We start from the raw sequence: 24,955 nt of genomic DNA on the forward strand, positions 1-24,955 counted from the left end.
ATTTTTTTTTGTGCAGAAGCTTTTGAGTTTGATATAGTTCCATTTATTGATTTTTGCTTTTGTTGTTGTACTTTTGGTGTCATGTCTACAAAATCATTGCCAAGACCAATACTGATAAGCTTCTTCTCTGTGTCTTATTCTAGGAGCCTTAGGTAGCAAGTTTTATATTAAAGTCCTTGATCCATTACAAGTTAATTTTTGTGACTATTGTGAGACAGGGGTCCAATTTCACTGTTCTGTGTGTGTTTCCATGAGAAACTTTTTAGAGTTGGCATTCCTGTTGGGATGGAGAAAAGCAATGAGAAGGAAGGGGGAAATGTTTCCTTTAACATCAGTGTCCCCACTATTCAGTTTGAGCAATTTTCCAAGGTGGGAATTTTCATTGGACATTTGTAGTGGTGTTCTATATGCTCATGTTTGCTGCTCTGGGTCCTTTGAGCTTTTTCACTTAATGTAAACTCCTAGACCATATTTCTCTCCTCAGTGAGCATTTAATAAGTGTTTAACATCTGCTGTGTTCTAGCCCCTTTATCTGGTGCTAGGGCACAAAAGTTAAAAAGAAAAAAAAAAAGTTTAGATTTTTGCTCCAAATAGCTCCTCTGCTAATGAGGTAGGCACATAAGCATATAAGTTATAATAAATATGTCAACTAAAAGGATTAGGAATTGGGATGCCTGGGTGGCTCAGTCAGTTAAGTGTCTACATTCAGCTCAGGTCATGATCTCAGGGTCCTGGGATAGAGTCCCGTATCAGGCTCCCTGCTGAGCAAAGGAAGTCCCTTCTCCCTCTGCCTGTCATTCTCTTGCCCTTACTCTCTCTCTCTCTCTGACAAATAAATAAAATCTTTAAAAAAATTTGAAAATAAAAAAAAGAATTAGGAGTCTAGAAAATTTACTCTACTGGGGGGAGCCAGGAATAAGACTTAAAATATGAGTATTTCGAGACTAGTGAGGGGGGAATAGTGCGTGCAGAGACATGTTGTCCCGAAAACAAATGAGTGAAAAGTTCCATTTGGAAGAGCTTTGGTGATTTGGGGTGGTGGTATATGGGAAGAAGTGTGATTGGTTGAGGCCTCTAAGCCATGCTCAATAATTTCCCTTCTTTTTATTCTTTCTTCAATCTGTGTCTGCCTCTGGTAAAGGGAATTCCTTCCTTAGAAGATATATATTTGTCTAAAATACTGATTTTTTAAAAAAAGATTTTATTTATTGAAAGAGAGCACAAGCAGGGAGAGCACAAGCAGGTAGACCAGCAAGCAGAGGAAGAGAGAGGGAGAACAGACTCCCTGGCGAGCAGGGAGCCCAACGTGGGGCTTGATCCCAGGACCCTGGCATCATGACCTGGGCTGAAGGCAGTCACTTAACCAACTGAGCCACCCAGGTGGCCCTGAAATGCTGGTTTTTATATACAAAGCAGGTTTTATTGATTTTGCATTATGGTTTTTGTTGTTGTTGTTGTTTTAAGTAGGCTCCACATTCAGCATGGAGCCCAGTGCAGGACTTGAACTCACAACCCTGAGATCAAGACGTGAACTGAGATCAGGAGTTGGACATTTAACTGACTGAGCCACCCAGGTTCCCCTGTTGTCTTTTTGAAGAGTGGAAGTGTTCCTACTTTTGTGGTGAAAGACAGCCTCTCCTCCTTTGACAAATTCAATCAAATCCCCTACAAAGGAGTTCACAAATGATTTAGAAAGACTTGCCATGTGAGACTTGACTTGTCTGATTTTATTGCTCTGTATTTCTCCGAGCTAAATGAAGACACAAGATCGTCCAGGAAGGAGGGTTCCTTATGTTGTTAACTGTTTTCTTTTGTTAAATTTATTGCAATTTGACAATTGAAAAAAAAAAAATACTACCACTTGCTCATTGACTCATCGTCCAAGTAGCATGTCTACTTTTGTTGCTGTGAAAGCAACAGCCTGCAGAAATGTTTTTACATGTGAGTATCTGGGAGACTTTTATCAAAGTAATTGGTTAGTGGTTAGTTTAGAAGCAAAGTAGAATAATTCAGTAGAGAGGAAGAGAGGATACACCAGGATCTGATCTGGACTGTGTTGTCTTCAGTGGCCATTACATTTCTTTGGGGTGCTTTTTTCAATTCTTCTGTTCTACTTCCTGATTGGCTTCAACTTTTAAACACCCAGTTCTCACTGTTTTTATGTTTATTTGTCTTGTTATAGCTTTTTAAAGATTGCATTGAAGAGAGAGTAGAGGCATTTTGGAGTGCCAGTAAAAACAGTAATTAAATTAAAATATGCTCTCTGAATAAGGGTTAGTTAGGGCCTTGACAGCGATATTAAAAATTATATTAAATTTAAAAAATTACATTAAAAATTATATTAAAATTTTAGCATCTATTTATCCTTTTGTGGGCATAGGACTATCTTTTAATCTGGTGAGTGGGACTTTTTATCAGTTATCCTAATGAAATTTTAAGTACATCTTCAAATAATTTGACAACTTTTTCTCTTAACCTATTAAGGAGAGTTTGAGAAAGGTACAGTCACTTCATACAAAAATTCGTTTATCATTTGTTTTCAGATTAGCTTTTAGTTTTTAAGTTATATTATCACAACTTAAATGTCCCCATAATTTGCATCCAGTCTTTTAAGTTCTTACGTAGATTTTTTATTGCTAATTTATGTTTCTAGATTTTCATTGCATTTTTCAACTTCATCAATTTGTAAGAAAGTATTGGCTAAAAATGGTTTTGAAGTATAAGTCTTATGTAAATGATACAGTTCAGTAATTAGAGTAGTTTCTTTAAAGAGTGTAGCATCCTGTAGTTGAAACTTTTTTGATACAGAGTTATGAAAATCTGGATCTGCTGATTGCCTAAAATTGAGAAAAACTTCTTCACTTAGTGTAACTGTATTCAACTGTTGCTGATACTGAAGTCTGATAAATATTGTCCTTAGTTATTTACCACCACAGAGCTCTCCACTTAAGAGTTAGGTTAGGCATGGCTGTTCATGACCATTTGTTCCATGAATTTCATGTGATGGCAAAGCTTGAGATCCTCAGAATAGTTTTTACCAGATAATGTCTTACTTTCTATGAGATCTTTGAGGCTTTAAAAACAGGTGGATTCTATTTCTTCTTGTTAATAACTGTTTTAAAACCATCTTTTTTTTTTTTTTTCAAACCAGACCGATGATATTGATGCTTTCCACTGATTTTGCTGTTGCATATATCAGCACATGGTGAATATCCCGTGCTTTAAAAATGTGGACAACATGAAACCATTTCAGACTTCTTTTCTAATTTGTTCTAAGTATTCGAGAATGGTCTTTACTCCTGTTGAAGAGTACTTTATCCCTTGCCGCATATGCAAAGAGATGGGGTGGGACTCAGTATCTGTGCTTTTACTTTAGGATAAATCTCAGTAATGAAATGGTTCCTTCCACTATTTCTTCTAACAAACAGTTGGTAGGGGTATAAACATTTCCTCTCTGGTGTTTGTAAAACGGATCATGGTGTACTGTTTGCCTTAAGTCTAATAATATTTAGCCTATTACAGACAAGTTCTTTTAAGATTAAAATAAACAACTCATTTGGTCTTTAACTAGATGGTTAACAAGAAGCATTGTTTATATGCATTATGGTAGCTCATAAAGATGTAAAATTTCTAGGATTATTACCGGTCAGATATCTTTTTGTGTACTGAAACTTAATTTTGCACATAGTATATCTTTGCAATGCATTGTCAAAGCTCAGAGGGAAAAATGACAGATCTTTTCTTTGTACAGCATGCTGTGTACAGCATGAGAAGGTACTTTCATAACTCTTACTTACAAATTTCTGAGGTGTGATTTTTTATTGTCCACATTGTGGTTTTTTTTTTAATTTTGTTTTGTTTTTAATGGGGAAACTGAAGTTCATTTGTCAGTAAGGGAAAAAGTGACAGCCTTGGACCTAGTCTTCTGACCTCTTACCTATACATAATCTATTTGCACTATATAGCCAGTGTCTCCTGAAAAAAAAAAGTGTTTGTATGAGTATGTTTTGAAGAACTTGACCAGATTCGGGACTAAATTTGAGTTTGGGGAAGGAACTTCAGTGTGTTTTAACTCTTTTTCCCCCCCCCCCCCCCTTTCTTTAGCCTGAACACACCACCTGGAACTAAAGTGAAGCTCTCAGGCATTGTAGATATAAAAAATGGATTCCTGCTCTTGAATGACTCTAACACTACAGTTCTTGGTGGTGAAGTAGAACACCTTATTGAGAAATGGGAGTTACAGAGAGTAAGTGTAAACTAAGAAAAATGGCTTGAACTTTTAAAAAAACTTCACTTTTTTTATTGCATTCTGTGTTTTAAGGAGATTGTCCATAATGAACAGTAAAACTAGTCTCTTGTGTCAGAGTTGAATCAAATGGAAGACAGTGATCTTTACAGAAAACTATCTACCTTTATCTAAGTATATTCTTTGTCTTGAGCAGATGTCATTTTTCAGTATTTACTACATTTTATTACATATTTTAAAAAGTAATTCTTTACTGACAAGTTTTCAAAACTTCCAAGATACCATTTATAAACTATGTATAATGTATCTGTGTATAATTCTGCAAAAAAACAGTGTTTGTGAATATACATGTATATAATGTATATTTGTCTTAATGTACAACCACACATATATACAACTGAAAGCAATTGTATGTATAGATTTTTCACATTAATGGAGAGATCATTATTATGTTGTCTTCCTGGGCATTGGTGTCCAGATTTTTCACATTAATGGAGAGATCATTATTATGTTGTCTTCCTGGGCATTGGTGTCTTCCTGGGTTAATTGGTGTTTTCCCCATTTATATTGGTGGTATCTTCATTCTCCTAGTCATCTAGGTTATCTAGTGATTTTGTCTCTGGTTTGCTTCCAGCAATCAATTCTGTAGATCCACTGCAGTCAGACCTTAAATTGGTCCTTTTCTCTCCAGGTCCATTGCTGTTGCTATAGTTTGGTTTTTTGTTTGTTTGTTTGTTTGTTTAGCCTATTTTTAAAATTTTAAAAAATATTCACAACTCAGTTACTTTAAGTCTTTTGCATCTCTCGCCTGAACAATTGCAGTAGCCTTTTCGCTGGTCTCTCCATATACCCTTTCACCATCTTCTAATTCATTTTATTTATTTCTTCAAGATTATCTTCCTTCAGCATCACTCAGAACACAAGATACCCTGCTTTTATTTGAAATGCCTTAATTTGGCATTCGAGGCTGTTTACAATCTAGCCCTGGTTCCAGTTTTCCTTTTTAACTTTCTAAATTATTTTACATGGATTTTGTTCTAGCCAAATGGACCTACTTACTCTTTCTTTGATTCTCTATGCTTTCCTCAGTTATTCTTTTGGGGGGAAAAGCTTTCCCCATATTTATATTATTTATCTTGTTTTCTTTCTCCTGATCCCTGCATGGCCAAATTGTCCCCACACTTTTACACCCTGATCAAATGCTTGCTTCTTTACCAAGTGAAGTAGTTTCTCCTTATGGAATTCTTAGACCATTTTATTTGTATCAGGAAGCATATTATTTTTACTTAACACTAAAATATGTTTACTTAACTTCTTTAATAGATTGCAAGCTTTTTGAGGTCAGAATTGTTTGTGCCTTTTGAATATTTATTGAACAGTCTGTAGTATTGTGCTGGACTCTTGCATCAGTATACCATGTAATCCTCCTAACAGTCTTATGAGGGAATATTATGTCCATATAGATTAGAAAATGGACTTAAAGAACTGTTAAATAATATATTTTATGATTAGAGAGCTAGTAGGTGATAGATCTCAGACTTCCGGTATCTCTAAAGCAGAGCCCTGATCCTTACATACAAAAAACATTAAAACGAATGATTGTGGAATGAGTAAGTTACAAAGCCCATAAAACTAATTACTTTTTGATAAAATTGATGTTCTTATGCTACCCTTAAATCTTTCCTGTTACCTAGAATGAGCCAAGGGGCCTAGCAATAGAAGCTTTTGCTATTTTATGATACGTTATTCTTTTCTATTTTCATAGTTTGAAAGCACCTCTTTTCAGGAAGTAAATAGTAAAGAAATTTAGGGATTTTTTTTATTCCTTAGGATTCATTACCTATGATAGTAATGTGCTACATTTAGGCCTGCAGTACTATGCAGTATAAAATAATGTTCCATAACTGCATTGTTTAGTTTAAAATGTTCAAAAGCAAGTAATTCAGAAGTGGCTTGATACTTTTACATAAATAGCCACATTTATGAACTTTGAATTTCCTAGAGAAATCTCACCCATTTCATATCATTCTATTCACATTAATAAATTATTTTTTTTATTAGAGATTTTTTAAAATATGGTAAGATGCTCTCCAGTCAGACCAGTACCTTAAATTATTTACCCAACCCCAGCCGGTGAACTACTTCACTAACTATAAGTCAGTTAAACATTTCTAGAAACTTCCTCACCCCTAAAACATACACTACACATGCATACACACACACAGTAGTAATTTGATAGTTGTCCTTGTAATGTTTTATTATATTATGTTTGCATTTTGTTTCCTGAAAGCTGTGTTATTTTTCTTGTTAGGAGGCAATAAAAATTTACATTAAAAAGCATTAAAAAGCATCTTAATATGATTATAGTTCTCTTTGGTTTCATAGTTGTTGTTGCTGTTTTGATTTGGTAACCATAGTGATGTAGAAACCATGGAGAATTCAATTACTTAATAAGCATCTGGCAGGTGGTACACTTAGAAATTAGATGTACACAAAGAAGCCATAAACCATAGAGTTAATTTTGAAAGAGGGCCCTAACTGTTTTGTAAAATAAATAGGGGACATTGGGCAGTATTTATTTATTTATTTAAGATTGTATTTATTTGACAGAGAGAGAAACAGTGAGAGAGAGAACACAAGCAGGGGGAGTGGGAGAGGGAGAAGCAGGCTCCCAGCGAAGCAGGTCCTGGCTCTATCCCAGGACCCTGAGATCATGAACTAAGTGGAAGGCAGACACTTAATGACCGAGCCACCCAAGTGCCCCACTGGGTAGTACTTAAACCATGTGCAGGTGTTATAGCTATAACAAATTGGTAATAGATAGGTGATGAAAAGAAAAAAAAACTCAAACCTCAAAATGTTTTGTATGTTGGACAAAGACAAGTTCTACAGATTTCTAAACCAAATGTAATTTACCAAGTAATGTCATTCCTGTATCATTTTAGTGCCCCTCAGCCTGTTCCCATGACAGATCTAGGTTAGTTATTTTCTTTGGTATGTATGTATGGTAATGTACATATAACAAAAAGTTGACATTTTAACCATTTTAAGTGTAAAATTCAGTGGCATTAAATACATTTATATTGTTAATACAACTATCACAACCATCCATATCTAGAATTTCTGTCTTCCCAAATTCGGACTGTATACCCAAGAAATAAATTCACAAACCTCCTACAGCCACCCCTGGTAGTCACCATTCTACTGTCTGTCCTTATGAATTCAACTACTCCAGGTACTTCATATAAATGGAATCATAGGATATTTGGTCTTTAGTGTCTGGCTTATTTCACTTGCATAATGTTTTCAAGGTTCAGCCATGTTGCAGAATATGTCAGAATTGTCTGGCTTTTTAAGGCTGAACACTATGCCATTTGTGTATGTGTGTACACACATTTTCCTCATTCATCCATGGATGGACATTAGAGTTGTTTCTATTGCCAATTGTGAACAGTGCTGTTATGAACTTGGTTGTGCAAATATCTTTTCAGGTTTCTGCTTTCAGTTCTTTTGGACATGTAACCCAGAAGTAGAATTACTAAGTCACAGGGTAATTCTATGTTTAATTTTTAGAGTAACTGCCATATTGTTTTCAGTAGTGATTATACCATTTTATATTCCCATCAGCAATGCACAAGAGATCTAATTTCTCTACCTCTTTGCCAATCATTTTTATCTTATTTTTATAATAATCATCTTAGTAGGTGTGAAGTGAAATCTCATTATAGTTTTGATTTGCATTTCCTTAATTCTTCGTGATATTTAGTAGCCTTTCATAGGCCATTTGTTTATCTTCTTTGGAGAAATGTTTAAGTCCTTGTCCATTTTTTAACTGGTTTGTTTAGTTTTTTATCATATAAATTCTTGGTGTTTTCTGGATATCAGTTCTTTAACAGATGTGTGACTTACAAATATTTTTCCATATTTGTGAGTTGCCTTTTACTCTGTCAGTAGTGTCCTCTGATGCATAAAAGTTTTTAATTTTCGTGAAGTTTAATTTCATGGTTTTTTCTTTTGTTACCTGTGCTTTTGGTGTCACATCTAAGAAATCATTGCTAAATCCAGGGTCCTGAAACTTTGCTTCTCTATTTAAGACTTTTATGGGTTTGAATTTAGTATTTGATCCATTTTAAATTAATGTTTTATATGATACAAGTTAAGGGTCCAATTTCATTGTTCTGCATGTGGATACCCTTTTCCCAGCACCATTTCTCTCCTCCCAATGAATGGTCTTGTCCACCCTCATCAGAAATCATTTGACCATATATGCAAGCAGGGGTTTATGCTGGGTTCCTTATTCTTTTATTCCATATGTGTGTCTTTATGCCAGTACCATGCTATTTTGATTATAGTAATGTGTGCTAAGTTGTATAATTGAGAAATGTGAGGCCTTTTTTGGATAGTTATGGCTATTCACAGTCCCTTGAGATTCCATATGAATTGTAGGATGGATTTTTCTATATCTGCAAAAAAAAAATTTTGGGGGGATTTTGATAGGGATTGCATTGAATCTCTAGACCACTTTGAGTAATATTGACATCTTAACAATATTCTTTCAATCCATGACCACAAGGTATCTTTACATTTACTGTTATCATCTTTAATTTCTTTCAGCATTTTTTATAGTTTTCAGTCTATAGGTTTCTTAAGTTTATCCCTAAGTATTTTTGATGCTATTATAAATGGATGCTTACAACTTGCTCTTGTTTTTCATTCATTCTAGTTCTCAGTAATGACTTCGGGGAATTCACATGTTGGTTTCTGGAGCCTCTTTTCTCTGCAGGTCCCTCTTTTACAAAACTCTGCCCTACAACTTCAAGTTGTGTCAGCCTGCCTGTATTATGAAATTCATTTTCTCAATGTTGCTCTCTGTGCTCTCTATCTGCATCATATTTCTGAGCAGAAATGCTGAGCTCATCTGTTTTGTTTTGTTTTTTTTTTCTCTTTCTTTCAGGGGTTATAGTCCTGCAATACTTATTATCCTATGCCTTAAAACAGTTGTTTTTTACATCTTGTCCAGATTCCTACTTGTTTATAGAGGGAGATGAAGTCTGACTTTTGTGCGTTTGTCAGGATGAGAAGTAGAAATTCTATGTTTGAATTATATAATGTATATTGAGAGATGGCATTATTAGCAGCTTATGTGAGCTTTTTGAGGAAATTAGAGTATAAATTGAAATGATTGATGTTTGAATAATCCTATTCTTATATCTAAACTGAAGCTGAGAAAAGGACCCTAGATAATTGTATACATTTGCTGTTTTTCTTAAAGTAGTTTAAAATCTTAAGTATAGCTTGTAAAGAAATATGAAATTCCTATACAGTTTAAATTACTCTGCTTAATCAACTGAATAGTATTACTGCCTTTAGTCTTAGCATTCTTTTTTAAAGATTGATTTATTTGAGAGAGAGAGAAAGAAAGTGTGAATGGGGAGAGTGGCAGAGAGAGAGAGAGAAACTCAAGCAGACTCCCCACTGAACACGGAGCCCAGTGTGGTGCTCCATCTTACAAGTTGGACCATCTCTTACGTTGGACACTTAACCAACTGAACAACCCAGGCACCCCTAGTCTTAGTATTCATTATATAAATTACCTAAAATGCATAGCATTCTTTATATAATTTGGGAACTCTAGAACATGTTTGAAAAGTGCACATGATGATTTGCACTTTCAAATGTGCAAATTTTAAAAATAGCAATTTCTAATGCAATTTTAAGCATAGTAATTTTAAACATAACAATTTCTAATGATAATTATTAAAGGTGCACAAAATATTTAAAGTTGAAAAGATGTATTAAATGACAACTAGTGCTTAACAGACATTTGTTAACACCTCAAAAATAAAACAGATAAGAGGAATTGACTGAAAGCAGTCCTTCAGATGATTCCTTGTGATGTTTTTGAAAGATTTTATGATGTGAGAAATTGTTTTACTAGGAGGATCTTTTTTTCCATTTTTATAATGCACTGTTATCTCTCTAGTCTTGAATGCAAGAAGGAGATAAAGGAAACTGAAATTGGTGGGGTTTGGAAGCTTATTTTTATTAAAGAACAGTGGACTGATTACTTCTTCAAAGTATGAATTAATTTGAAAAACAAGACTTTATTGAGGGAATTTTACCATAATTTAAAGCCTCCATATCAGAAACTATAATAATATGATCTCTTTAAATAATTAGAAATCACTATTACTGTAAGTATCCCTAAGAACTGTTGCTAATCACACTTTGACACCAACTGTATATACTTTCCACACCAAGCAATTCTCTGCTTCTCTATAGACACCACATGGATATCCTAAAATTTAATTCAATTTTGACACTACCTGGAATTAGTACAGACCCTAGTTTAAGCTTAAGCTTAATCTCACATGATTAAGGACTTAATCTTAAGGACTTAATCTCACATGATTGGTCCACCACTTCAGATGCCAGTTGCAAATAGTGGTTCCCCAGGTTGCCCACACTTCAGTCCAGTGTGGTTACAAATTGGGGATATTCATGTACCCTGCTCAGTTTTGATAATTTGCTATAATGGCCCACAGAATTCAGGGAAACACTTTAGTTACTATTATAGGTTTATGATAAAGGATATTACAAAAGATACAGATGAACAGCAGGATGAAGAAGTACAAGGTCTAGAAGGGTCCCTAGCTCAGGAGTTTCTGTCCTTCTAGAATTGGGTGTGTTCTACCCTCCCAGCACATGGATATGTTCACCAGCCTAGAAACTCTCTGAAACCCTCTGAACCTCATTGTTTAGGGTTTCAGAGGAGATGCATTATATAGGCATAATTGACTAAACCACTGGACATTGGTGATTAGTTCTTCTAATTTAAATTACTCTAAGAAGGTCTTCTACCTTCTTTTTTGTTGTGTGTGTGTGTGTTTTATTTTTTTTTTATAAACATATAATGTATTATTAACCCCAGGGGTACAGGTCTGTGAATTGCCACAGCACTCACCATAGCACATACCCTCCCCAATGTCCATAACCCCACCACCCTCTCCCTACCCTCACACCCCCCCCACCCACAATCCTCAGTTTGTTTTGTGAGATTAAGAGTCTGTTATGGTTTATCTCCCTCCCAATCCCATCTTGTTAGTCTTCTACCTTCTAATCACATTATTGGTGCCTCTAGCAACCAGCCCCCATCCTGGAGCTACTGGGAGGACCCATCAATAATTGCCTCGTTAACATAAACTCAGGTATCCTCAAAGAAGCTTATTATGAATAACAGAAAATGCTCCTCTCAGCCCTATCACTCAGGAAATTCAAAGAGTTTTAGGAGCTCTGTTCCAGGAACTGGGGAGGAGGACCAAGTATATATATGTGTGTGTGTGTGTGTATTTTATCACACTGTCACAAGTATGTTGTTTGCTAATAGTTTTTATGTCTAAAAATTTATTTTGAAGATCATTTCCAGGTAATGTTTGTCTGTCAAATTATAGTTTTAATATGCTTTAAAGTAAAATTCTTATTACCAATATTTGTTGTCTTGAATTTACCCCTTTTGAGGAGGGTTGTGTTTTGTTTTGTTTTGTTCTTTTTAACTAGTTAAGTTTTCCTTTTATGGAAGCAGGTTAATAGGTGCTTCTGAAAATTGTATTTGAATGTGTAGTTTAGCATGGGGAGGTGAGAGGAGAACATTTGCCTAGTTATTGCCTAATTACATAAAATATGTAATGTAGTTTGAAATAATTTATAGAAGGCTTTTTTTCCTGTTCTGTATAATCTACTAAAGTAAGTGGATTCCTGGTACATTGTAAATGGTATAATTCTCTTTTGTGACTCACTTTTCTCACAGAGCTTGTCAAAACACAATAGAAGTAATATCGGAACTGAAGGTGGACCACCTCCTTTTGTGCCTTTTGGACAGGTAATGACTTTCATGTTGGCAGATGAATTTTAATCAGCAAAAAATTGTTTTTCATTTGTATTCAAACTTGTTTAGTTTTATGCTGAACTATTTAGAGGTCATGGGAATTATGTGGAAATATATTAAATACAGAAATTTAATAATTGTGGAGTTTCTTAATTAAATTGTTGGTGTAGATTCTTTTCCCAAGAGCTTGTTAACCCAAAGATGAAACAATTAAGAGGCACACCTGAAGAGCTGCAACTTAGAACTAATTAAGATAGGATGGGGCGCCCCCCCTTTTTTTTTGAGAGAGAGAGAGAGAGAAGAAATTCGAAAGTAAGAGGACAAATGTATGTTGTAATTTCCCACTTTGTCATAGAAACACAAAGAGAGAGAGAGAAAATGAAAGTGTCAACTGAAGGATGAGACATAAACGTGAGAACACAGAGGCAGGGAAGGGCCTCATTGCACTTCAGTGGGGCCTGCTGTCCCAGCTGTCCTCCCCTGGAATCTGTTCTTCTGCCTTGATCCAAATACCCGTCTCAGGCGAGAACTTAATTTCATTTCTATTTGGTGCTTATTTTTTTAACCACAGCAGCCCTGATCCTTCTCTCATAAATGCTAAAAGTGTGCAACTTCCTATTTTTCAACCCAGCCTCTGCAAAATGTTACATTGAAGTAACACCTTGGCTGGCGGGTATCTTGGGTCATCCTGATTGTACTCAGCATCAAATTGTATTCACAACAGTCTCCTGCAGCCTTTCCCTACTTTATCCCTGCTGAGTGTGAGAATAATGCCTGTGGCAGCTTTCTCTTTACTTCATGATGGCACCAGCATTTAGCTGTTGGTAATCTGCCTTGCATTTGCTCTTTATTTTTCTTTGAGAGTGCTAGCTCAGAGTGAAGATGAGTTGGGGATACAACAGGTGAGAAACAGAGCTACATCATAGCAGTTTTGTTTTGGTTTGGTTTGTTGTGGGAAAAAAAAACAACATCTGGCTGATCAGCAGATAAATGGGTACAGTCAGTTGACTGGCATCCTTTTCCAAAAATATTTTTGTAGGGTCAACTCAAAATTAATGTCATTCGTGCATCATGACTATTTTGAAAATACTTTAAAAATATGCCAATTTTACCATGCTTTGGAGCCAGGCATAGTCAAAATGAAAGGAGGCATGATGCCCTATAGTCTGACCCATGTTGATGCTGTTCTCACTTCTACCAATGTAGTAAACCTTCAGAATGGAAACAGAGCATAAGTAGTCTAATAATTTGCATTTGAATCTAACAAATACATGTTTGTAAGAATTTGCTGTCCTGTTAAACATTTTGGTGATAATATTTCTTCCATGAATTGCTGAGAGAGACTTATAATCTATTTTCAAGATTATGAAGAGTGGTTTTTTAGTTTTTTAAATTAGGAAATATAATAAAAGTTATGGTTTCGATTCATATTATTTTTTATTAAGTCCTTTCTGAAAACTTCTTATCAGTTTATCTTAGCCTTGTACATGGGTTAAAGATAGATAATGCTGGATGTGTTCTGGTATCAACAGGATATATTTATATTGCTGAAAATCTGTTTTTTTTAACATATTTGTTTGAGAGCATGTTTTCCTTTTTATTATTAAATTGAGACAAGGTTCTTTTTATAGGATTTTTACTGTGAGGATTAGAAGGGAGAGCAGAACTCGGGGCTTACTTTTAGGCAGTGATAGCTTTCTTAATTTATCTTATGAAACTAAAAACCAAAAACTTTGTAGCCTGATTGAGAGAACAGGTACGTTTTTAGTTTTTGGTTTATAAGTTCAGATACAGCTCTTTATATTTAAAATAACCATACTACTTAAAATAATCCTCATATCCATATTGTGGCATAATACAGAAATCAAACTCTTAATAAAAAACTGACCTTATCTCTTCTTGTACAGTAGTATAGACTATTCAAAATTTAGAATTGTTTCAAGTTTCAGTTGTTTCAAATGCAACTTAAATCTCTTGGTTCAATGTATATTTTAAATATGTGCCCTATTTTAGATAGCCACATTTTTATGTAGCTCTACATTTTATTTATCTGTTAAATTTATTTAAAAGTTAATTTAATCACTTTTCTACCCTTTTTTTTAAATCTGTGAGAAAGAATTATAGTTTTATAAGCTCTCAGTTGTCAGTGACACGAACAGTTCTTTTAAGGTATTACTTTCTTATGAAAAACTTGAATCTCTTTTGGAAATACTGAAGTGTTTTTTTTTTTTTATTTATTATTACCAGAAGTGCATATCTCATGTCCAAGTGGATAGTAGAGAACTTGACCGAAGAAAGACATTGCAAGTTACAATGCCTGTCAAACCTATAAATGATAATGATGAATTTGAAAAGCAAAGGACTGCTGCTATTGCAGAAGTTGCAAAGAGCAAAGAAGTAAGAAACTAAATCATTATAAATTTCTCTTATTTCTTGTCAGTATGTTCTATTTAGGTTACTCATAATCATTATTGTCTTTTCATGTAAGGTAACTAATTCAATAAACTTTTGACCTTCTTCTTGCATATTTTATCAATAGAAATGCCACAGTAACGTATGGAGCTTACACATTTTGCTACTGTGTTCTTTTTCTTAATCTCCTTGACAGCTCTTTTTTTTCTGTGACAGCAAGAGTGAGCTAGAGAGAGAGCACGAGTCATGGGGTAGGATGGGGGGAGGAGCTGACAAGGGAGAGGGAGAAGCAGACTCTCTGCTGAGCAGAGAGCCCAGTTCAGGATGCAGGACTGGATCCCAGGACTCCAGGACTTCGGGATCACGACCTGAGCTGAAGGCAGACACTTAACCCACTGAGCTACCCAGGTGTCCTCTCCTTGACAATTCGTGCTAACAGACTACCCTTTTCACCCTTCCTGCAATGTCTTTTCATCATCTGTCACTTGTAGAGTCCAAGAGCACAAGCTCTGGAATCAGACAGCCCAGAAGCATATCCTGATGTTAGGTTACTTAGTTTTTTGTGCCTTATTTTCCTTCATCTATGAAAAGAGGATAATAATGGTACCCACATCCTAGGGTTGCTGTGAGAATTAAATTGATAATCTTTAAAACATTTAGAATCCTGCATGGCACAGATCAAATTTTCCTTCACTAAATGCACTCAATAGATGTGACTGTTGCTGTTCTTCAGTATTTCCTATGTGCTAAGGTACATTTTTCAAAAAATCACTTTAAATGATTCTGAAATTAATGCATTTTGCATAGTTCACATAAAATAAATTTCTTCTTTCCCAAAAAGCTATTAAAATTATGGAGTTTAAAAAGAGTATATTGGGTATATATCAATTCCTTAATGATTATAGGAAAGTTGTTCTTTTGGTGCACATTTTTCTCACACAAACTTTCCTCCCCAAATTTTATTTGATATGGTTATAGCTACTTACTGGAATATTATACTGTAATATGCTCCCTTTTTTTAAAGTCATAATTGATCACATTATATTTTCCATAATATTTGATAAGTAAAGAACTGTAGTTTTCTGAAAAAACTTAAAACTCCTCAGTTTGTATATGAGAGAGCTGCTGTTAGCTCAAAACTAACCGAACTTGCTTAGTGTTACTGGCAACTCTAGGACTAACCCTATGTGCATTATAGTAGATTATCCCTATATCTATATATCCTTCTATATAGGTAAGTATGCTTGCATGCACACATGTGCACACACACACACACACACACACAGATTTATATTTAAATGTCTGAACAGCAAAATCATATAACACTGTAATTGTTCTGAAAAGATGTTTTGTGATATCTATTTAAACACATGGATTTGGTGGAGTCTACTGTACATGATCAAGCCATGATTTTCATTTTCATATTTTTCCTTTATTCCTTAATCAGAAAATATCTTTTGAAAATCTATATGCTAGAAAGTGTTTTATATTTTATTTTGTATTTTTGAGAGAGAGAGAAAGAGAATGAGCATGGAGGGGTGAGGAGGGGCAGAGGGAGAGAGAGAGAGAGAATCTTAAGCACACTCCATGCCCAGCCTGACACAAGGGCTCAATCTCATAACCCTGAGATCATGCATGACCTGAGCCGAAATCAAGAGTTGGACACTTAACCAACTGAGCCACCCAGGTGCCTTCTAGGGAGTGTTTTAAATGCTTAGGTTAAATCAATGAACAAAATAGACAAAAGATCCCTGCCCATATTAAGCTTATATATTTAGTAAAGGAGACAGACTATTAGCGCACTGAGTAAGTAAGTTAAGTGGTAGGTTAGATGTTGGTTAAGTGCTATAGGAAGAAAAAAGGTAGAGTAGATTGGGAAGTTGGGAGTGCCAGTTGAGGGTAGGGTGCACTTTAAAAATACAATGGTCAGGGGCACCTGGCCTGGGTGGCTCAATTGGTTTAGTGGCTACCTTCAGCTCAGGTCATGATCCCATGGTTATGGGATTGAGCCTGCATCAGGCTTCTTGCTCAGCCAGGAGCCTGCTTCTCCGTCTCTCTCTGTCTGTGTGCCACTACGCCTGCTTGTGCTCTCTCACTCGCTATCTTTCTCGCTGTGTCAGATAAATAATAAAATCTTTAAAAATAAATAAATAAAATAAGATGGTCAGAGATTGAAAGTCTTTTAAAATTTTTTGTAATTTACAGTCTAGTAAGGACACTAATATAAACATGCTAAATAGGTAAGTTGTAGATTTCAGTTTTGAATATAATAATTTGATTAGGTCTCAGGATGATGAGATTTGAGCCAAGACTTAAAGGAGGTAAGAGAATTAGCTATATGGTTACATGAGAAGAAAAAGCCTTTGCAAAGGTTCTAAAGCAAGAGTATATGTTCATGGAATAGAAAGGTAACCAGTGGAAGCAGAGAGAACAAAGGGAAAAGAGGTAGAATATAAAGTCAAGGGTGATAATGGAGGTCAGCTTATGTAGGTCTCTGTAAGTCATGTTAAGAACACTGACCTTTATTCAGAAAGAAATGAGAGCCTTTAGAGGGTTTTCAGCACAGTAGTAACATCAACTTTAAAAGGCTAATTCTGGGGGCGCCTGGGTGGTTCAGTGGGTTAAGGCCTCTGCCTTCGGCTCAGGTCATGATCCCAGGGTCCTGGGATCGAGCCCCGCATCGGGCTCTCTGCTTGGCGGGGAGCCTGCTTCCTCCCCCTCTCTCTGTCTGCCTCTCTGCCTACTTGTGATCTCTGTCTGTCAAATAAATAAATTAAAAAAAAAATTTAAAAGGCTAATTCTGGCTGCTAGGTTCAGAGTGGATTTTAGAGAAAATTGAATCAGATGATTAGGAAATTATTAAAGTAATCCAGGGAGGGAAAAATAATGGTAGCCAGGATGATGATGGCAGCTGGATAGGTGGTGCCAAGTGGTCAGATCCTGGAATTTTAGAAGTAGAGCTATCACGATTTCTGAGATATTGAATGTGGTATATGAGAAGAGGTGTCATGAATAATTCCAAGTGTTTTTGCCCTAAGAAGTTGGCAGGTTAGAGTTGCTTACTTTGAATTGGAGAAGACTATAGAGGAATGGGTTTGAGGATAAAGATTTGGTATTTTGAACATACTAATGTTGAAGTGCGCCTGGGAGACATCCATGTGGCTTCATAGGCAGTGAGACAGTAGAGTATAATTGAAAAAGCAAGCTTTAGAAGAGACACACATTTGGCAGTTGTAGACATATATGGATGCCTTTTGAAAATCATGAAGCCAAATGAGATCACCAAATGAGTGCTGAAGGGAAGATAAAAGGGGTAACAAATGAACCCTTGTAGCACTAGAGGTTGTGTGAAAGAGATTGAACCAGCCAAGGTGCAACCAGGAAGATAGGATCAAAACAAAAGAATTCAGAAATTGCATCATGGAGAAAGGGGTATTGAACTTGTCAAAATCTTTTGAAAGATCATGTAAGATGTGGTCTGAGAAATAATATAGAGTTGGGGGATTCATTTCCTCTAGATTCCTCTAGACATTCATGTGGATGGTAGTAAGATAAAATATATAGTACTAAGAGAAAGTGAGTATGTAGATATTGGTGGGTGGATTGATGTAGTGAAAATCTATGCAAGTTCTGTAATGATTATTTCATTTTTTTTCAGTGAGGTAGTAAGCAAGGTCAATAGTAACAATGGAGGAGAAGATGTTGGAGGTTTGAGGAGTAAGGGGAATACGTAAGTAGCAGTCTAGTAGATGGGGAAGATAGTTGGGCTAGGGAAATATAGTAAGATTGCTAGGGAGCATTAAGGGCCCAAATGAGTGTCATGGTCATGATGATTTCACGGATCCCTAGATTGTACAGTATGGACAAGATGGTGTCACTCATCAAGGACAACACCATTTACCTTATGGATAATGTGTAAGTTGTGTTGTTTCTAGGTATTTATATGTTTAGTGAGTGGCAACTGTTATAAAACAGTGAAAAGCAATTCTGAAAATTTATCCTATCGTTTAATCCATAAAAATGGGAAGAAAATAATAAAGAAAAGCATCCAGAAGATGGGACTGCTTCACTAGTACCCAAAGAAAAAAGTACTTTTGGAGTTATGGAATTTAAATTCCAGACATGTATTTAATTTGGAATACATCAGTGTCCAGAGTTCTCAGGTAACTATGTTTTAATATATTAAGCAAAACAGTTAATGTTGCCATGGATTGTGAGTGTTTACCATGTGCCAGTTACCAAATTGGTCACTTCGTGGTGTTGGTGTCATTTAATTCTTACAATGTCCCAATTAGGTAGGTTTTCTCATCCCTGTTTTAAGAATGAGAAACCTGTCTTGTGGAAGATGGAAGTAACTTGCCTGAAGGCAGGAGATAGGAGGTGTTTGAGTTAAGATTTAGTCCCAGTCTTGTCAAGTTCCAAAGCCTGTGTTCTTAACTATACTACACCATGTCCCAGTCCAATTAACTTTAGATCACAGTTATATAAACTCACATTTTTTCGTTATGGTTTTATAAGTGATGACCCTCAAGACATTGCAAATCTATTGCATAAAACAAAGAATGAATGGTCTTTGAAGATGTGGTTTTAATTTTGGTTTAAATAAAATTTAAATATTGTGGTGTATCAACTGCTGATCAGTATTTAATATGTTGTCTGGTTAATGCTTATCCCATACTATTTTTCTATTTCTCAGGTTTTGTTTCTTTATATTTTCATATGATTCAAAACAATTTCCCAGTATTATGTAAATGTATATCTAGGATGCTTTCTTATGCCATAATTTTAAAACATGTGTAAAACTATTATTATCACTAATAAAAAGCAACTGTTCACTTCTTCCTCTTTTATTAGATCTCTTAGAACTATAAAGATATTGTATAACCAGATGTTTAATTTGATATTGTACAAGTAACAGCTTGTGGGTTCCTTTTCAGTCATGATTTTGTATCTTTCCAAACTCATGTTCTTTACATTCTAGTCTTTTCACTATAGTGTTAATAAAAATGAGATCAAATCTGACTTTCAGAGGTGATTAAACATAATTATTCAAGCAAATCAGGCAAAATAAGAAATAATGAACTTTAAAGTTTTTATACATAGTTGGTTAGATGGCATATTATAGGGGCGCCTGGGTGGCTCAGTGGGTTAAAGCCTCTGCCTTCGGCTCAGGTCATGATCCCAGAGTCCTGGGATCGAGCCCCACATCGGGCTCTCTGCTCAGCGGGAAGCCTATTTCCTCCTCTCTCTCTCTCTGCCTGCCTCTCTGCCTACTTGTGATCTCTGTCTGTCAAATAAATAAATAAAATCTTAAAAAAAAAAAAGATGGCATATTATAAAATTAATGTAAGTAATAAATGAGTAATGAGAGTTTTAATCTAGTATTAATTACTTTTTAAGATCATACAATCAGGGTCACCTGGGTTAAGCAGTAGGTGGGTTAAGCATCTGACTCCAGCTGAGATCATGATCTCAGGATCCGGGAATTGAGCCCCACTATGAGCTCCCCATTCAGTGGGGAATCTACTTGTCCCTCTGCTCCTCCCCCACTCATGCACACGCACTCCCTCTGTCTCAAATAAATAAAATCTTAAAAAAAAAGATTATATAACCATATTACTGGATTACAGACATAACATAGCTGATTCCTAGACATGTTTAGTGCCTTGCTAAAGATAGACTTGCTCTACAACCCAGGTCTCATGATATCAGTAAAGTATTATACCCTAGAATTATTTTAACACCTTATCTCCATTGTGCTGGTACTATTTTATTTTCTTCTATATTGTTGTCTACTTAAGTTTATTCTGATGACTTGCCTAGAAGATTTAAAGATTTCAATTAATGTAATTTTTTTATTGCTTCATCTGGACTTGTAGAAAGAAGAGATTATGGCCAGTAGGTATTTGTTTAAAAAGAATTAGTTAACATTTTTTTTTCATGTAAAACATAATCAAGAAGCTTTTAGGTGCTTCAGTTTTACTAGGTGTTTTTCGTTGTAGATTAATCTTTAGAGCTATTTTTAAATGTTATTTACTTACATCTCTTTTGTTTTTCTCTTATCACAAGACCAAGACATTTGGAGGAGGTGGTGGTGGTGCTCGAAGTAATCTCAACATGAGTGCTGCTGGTAACCGAAATAGGGAAATTTTACAAAAAGAAAAGTCAACCAAATCCGAGGGGAAACATGAAGGTGTTTATAGAGAACTGGTAAGGCTAAAGAATCAACCACAAAATTAATGTGTTCTTCCTTGCCTTCATGGTTTTTCTGTTCTCTCTCATAACTACCACTGGCTTTGTTCAGTGTATTGTGAATAGATTTCACAATTCTAAGAAGGTTTTCATTAAGGATTATAGTTAATCTATAGAAAATTTGGGTTAATTAAAAGACGATTTACTTAAAACCTCCATTTTACTTAAATTTCTAATATCCAAATAACACCTTTTGGAATGGATTGATAAAAAGCCATCAAATTCAATAGAGGACATTTAATAGAGATTATAATCTATAAGATGATGCACCAAGTTCATCCCCTCCCTTCCCCACATCTTTCTCACATTTTGTCTGAAGTAATTTTGTTTTGTTTTGCTTCACTCTGTGGGAAAAATATATTAGAACAAGTTCATGTATATTATGGTCTCATTTGCAAAATATACCTGGATTTTTAAGATAAATGGTAGACATCAACGTTACTTCTGGTATGCTGCAGTGTCCTCAGATATAAGGGAACTGACAAGAATTCATTTTGCTCTGCCTTTAGAAGTTAAATGACTTTAGGTGATTTTATCTGTAGGGCACAGAATACTAAGACTGGCTTAAATAATAGGGATTTATTATTTTATATAACTAGAAATTCAGAAGTAGATGGTTATAAAGTTTGATAAATTCAGCAGTATAACAATGTTAAAGCTCTGGTGGGCATCTCTGTGATTTTTTTGGCTTTCTTCTCAGAGTTACAGGATTCTCTGTGTGTTAAAACTTCACACAAAAAGTTCAAAGGCAGGAAGGAAAGTGTATGGGTCTATTTTATCAGAGAAAAAAATATTTCCTGAAATCTCCAGAAAATTCCATTTATGTCTTTTTGACTAGAGCTAAGTCACATATCTGCTTCTAAATCAGTCATTGGCCAAGGAGAATGGATTTATAAATGTGGGCCAAGCTGTCTCTCCCTTGAACATATTCAGCTTAGAGTAGATACAGTGAGATGAAAAAATATGGTTCCTAACTAAAGAGGCCTTCAAACTTCAGTAAATTGAGAATACTTCTTTAGGGAATGTCTTGCCATACATAGAACATCAGAGACCAGCAGTAGCAGTTTGGGGTTATAGTAAGGATTAAACACATAAAGAGAGTGACATCACAAAGATGGTAGAGTAGAGAGCTCCAGGAATTGGCCCCACCACCCAAACAACTGTTGAGCTGACAAGTACTCTTTGAAACAACTATTTTAAAACTCTGGAGCCTGGTAGTCAGACCCTTGAGCATCCAGAATAATGAGTGATGAAGAAAGAGGCTGGTTACTGGCTGACCATGTCGGTAATGGAACAGAGACTTCAAGGAATATAATCCTTGCAAAGAAAGTCTGGAAAAGTCACCAAACAAACTCACGATGGCAGCTTTCATCTAGTAGCAATAGCAGTCCCTGAAGAGGAGGGAGAATCCAATTTCCCAAATTATTGCCATTACACAGTATTCAAAATGTCCAATTCTCAACAACAACAAAAAATTACAAAGCATATCAAAAATGAGCAAACGATGACCCATTCATAGGAAAAAAAGAAATGAGAGAAATCATCCCTGAAGAAGCCCAGACATTGTATCTACTAAACAAAGACTTTAAATAAACTATCTTAAGTATGCTCAAAGGTCTGAAGGGAACCATTGACAAAGAACAAAAAGAAATCAAGAAAATAATATATGAACAAGTAGGGAACCTGAGCACTTGTTCTTACATGCAACTAATGAACCATTGAACACTACACCAAAAACTAGTCCTATACTATATGTTGGCTAACTGAATATAATATGAAAAAAGAAGAGAAATTATAAAAGGAAACCAAATAGGATTACTGAAGCAGAAAAGTATAGTAGCTGAAATAAAAAATCTAATTAGGAGATCCAGCATCAGACTGGAACAGGTAGGGGAAAGAATTGGTGAACTTTAATACAGGGTATTGAAATTATTAGGTCTAAGATGCAGAAAGAGAGAAGAGTGAAGAAAAATAGAGGCTAAGGGACTTACGGGGTATCATCAAATGTACCAATGTATACATTATGTATGGGAATCCCAATAGGAGAAGAGACAGAGGAACAGAAAGACTATCTGAAGAAATAATGGCCCCCAATTCCCCAATTCAATGAAATTATGAATCTACAAATCCATGAAGTTCAGTGAACTCCAATAGGATAAACTTAGGGAGAGAGATATGCCAAGACACATTATAATCAAGTTGCTGAAAGCTAAAGACAGAGAAATCTTGAAAGCTGTGAGAGAGGAGCAATTCATCAAATTCAATGGATCCTGAATAAGATATATGACCAATATCTGATCAGAAACTATGAAGCAAGAACTCAGTGGGGTGATATCTTGAAAGTACTGAAAGGGAAAAAAAAAACCTGTTAACCAAGAACTATTATCCAACAAAGCTATTACTCAAAACTGAAGGAGACCATCAAAAGGACAATTTGAAATACCAGTGTAAAATTTGAATGTACATAAATTATTCTAATGACTAAGTACCACATTCTTTTGCATGCATATGTTCTTCCTTTCCTTCTTTCTTGCATTTGTTATGGTAGTTGTGAAGTCAAAGAGTACTAGAGGCAGAACCCCACATATCATATAGATTTTTTCTTAACTGTTGATATGAAAAAGCAGCAAGTGAGTGATGTATTAGTATGACATTTTTCCATAAGCAGGAGTTGTAACTTTTAGTTCAAAAACAGTATATGGTTAAAAACTTATACCTTGTTTATTTATGGCCATCAGCACAGCTTTGCCCTTAATTTCTTACAGGTTGATGAGAAGGCTCTGAAACACATAACCGAAATGGGCTTCAGTAAAGAAGCATCGAGGCAAGCTCTTATGGATAATGACAACAACTTAGAAGCAGCACTGAATGTACTTCTTAACAGCAATAAACACAAACCTGTTACAGGACCACCTCTGAGAGGTAGAATTCATTAAGCAATGTGCCAGATAGTATTGGTTGCTTTTTAGGCTGGAGTTTTGTCTTGGGGGAGTGGGAGTTAAAAATTCATTTCTATTTGTGGTAAGTGGAAGGAGCACTAATTTTGGAACCACAGAGACTTGTTTAACTTACTCTAAGTCTGTTTATCTTCATCTTTATGTACAGTAGGTCTACTAATATTTAACAGGGTTGTGATAAGCAGTAGAGAAAATAGGATATGAAGTGAGTAGATCTATTCATAATTTCTAGAACTATGCCCCTTACATAAATGACTAGTCTGTAAACTTTTTAAAATTAACAAGTGCATAACTTTTACTTAGTGTTATTCTTTAGTCATTCAAGCCTTATTCCTATATTCTTTGAAAGGATAAGGATTTAAAGAAAAATTTTATAAAAATGATTTTTTTCTCTTAGAAGATAAGAGAACATGAACAAATTTAAATTTCCAAATAAATCATTTAGAGGACTGAAGGTATTAGTTAATATAATCATTTAAAGGAATGCCTGGGTGGTTCAGTTGTTTGAGCATCTGCCTTTGGCTCAGGTCATGATCCCAGCATCCTGGGATCAAGTCCCACACTGGGCTTCTTGCTCAGCATGGAGCCTGCTTCTCTCTCTGCCTGCTGTTCCCCCTGCTTGTCCTCCCTCTCTCTCTTTCTCTCTGTCTCTATCTGACAAATAAAATCTTTAAAATATGTATATTATCATTTAAAAACTTCTATTTAAAAGATATAGACTATACCGAAAAATATGAAAAGAAATACAAAATCAAACTTAAAGTGACTGATGATTATATTTTAGTGTGTTTTCTCCTTTTGTTTTTGCATGCACAATAAATATATCTTGCTTTTTTTCTTAAGGTAAAGGAAAAGGAAGGGGGAGAATAAGATCTGAAGAAGAGGAGGAACTGGGAAATGCAAGGCCATCAGCACCAAGCACATTATTTGATTTCCTGGAGTCTAAAATGGGGACATTGAGTGTGGAAGGTAGGCTAACTTAAAGTAGATTTCTTTTTAAAAGACCAACCTTTATTTGGAATTGTACAAAAAAAAAGGTTAATAAAACAATAATACAAACCTCTGTTGTGGGTGTTAAAAATTTTAGTTATAAATTTCCTGTTTGACAGAAGCACAGAATAAAATTTGAATTGTTACATTCTGAAAATACTAAAAGGTAGCTTATTTTGCCCTCTAATTGTATGATGGGTAATATCACCAAAC

General features: G+C 35.2%; 1 protein-coding gene across 4 annotated transcripts in view; it reads left to right on the forward strand.

Moving 5' to 3' along the window:
• TDRD3 (tudor domain containing 3) overlaps positions 1-24,955 on the forward strand; it is a 167,952-nt gene that overhangs the window by 79,373 nt on the left and 63,624 nt on the right. For all 4 annotated transcript variants that reach the window (XM_046028287.1, XM_046028288.1, XM_046028290.1 and 1 more), the window contains exons 5-10: positions 4,105-4,246; positions 12,054-12,125; positions 14,379-14,528; positions 20,613-20,753; positions 23,561-23,717; positions 24,596-24,721. In XM_046028287.1, the coding sequence (XP_045884243.1) occupies positions 4,105-4,246; positions 12,054-12,125; positions 14,379-14,528; positions 20,613-20,753; positions 23,561-23,717; positions 24,596-24,721 (788 nt within the window). The remainder of the gene's footprint in view (positions 1-4,104; positions 4,247-12,053; positions 12,126-14,378; positions 14,529-20,612; positions 20,754-23,560; positions 23,718-24,595; positions 24,722-24,955) is intronic.

Source organism: Meles meles, chromosome 14, assembly GCF_922984935.1.
Source record: "Meles meles chromosome 14, mMelMel3.1 paternal haplotype, whole genome shotgun sequence".
NCBI lineage: Eukaryota > Metazoa > Chordata > Mammalia > Carnivora > Mustelidae > Meles > Meles meles.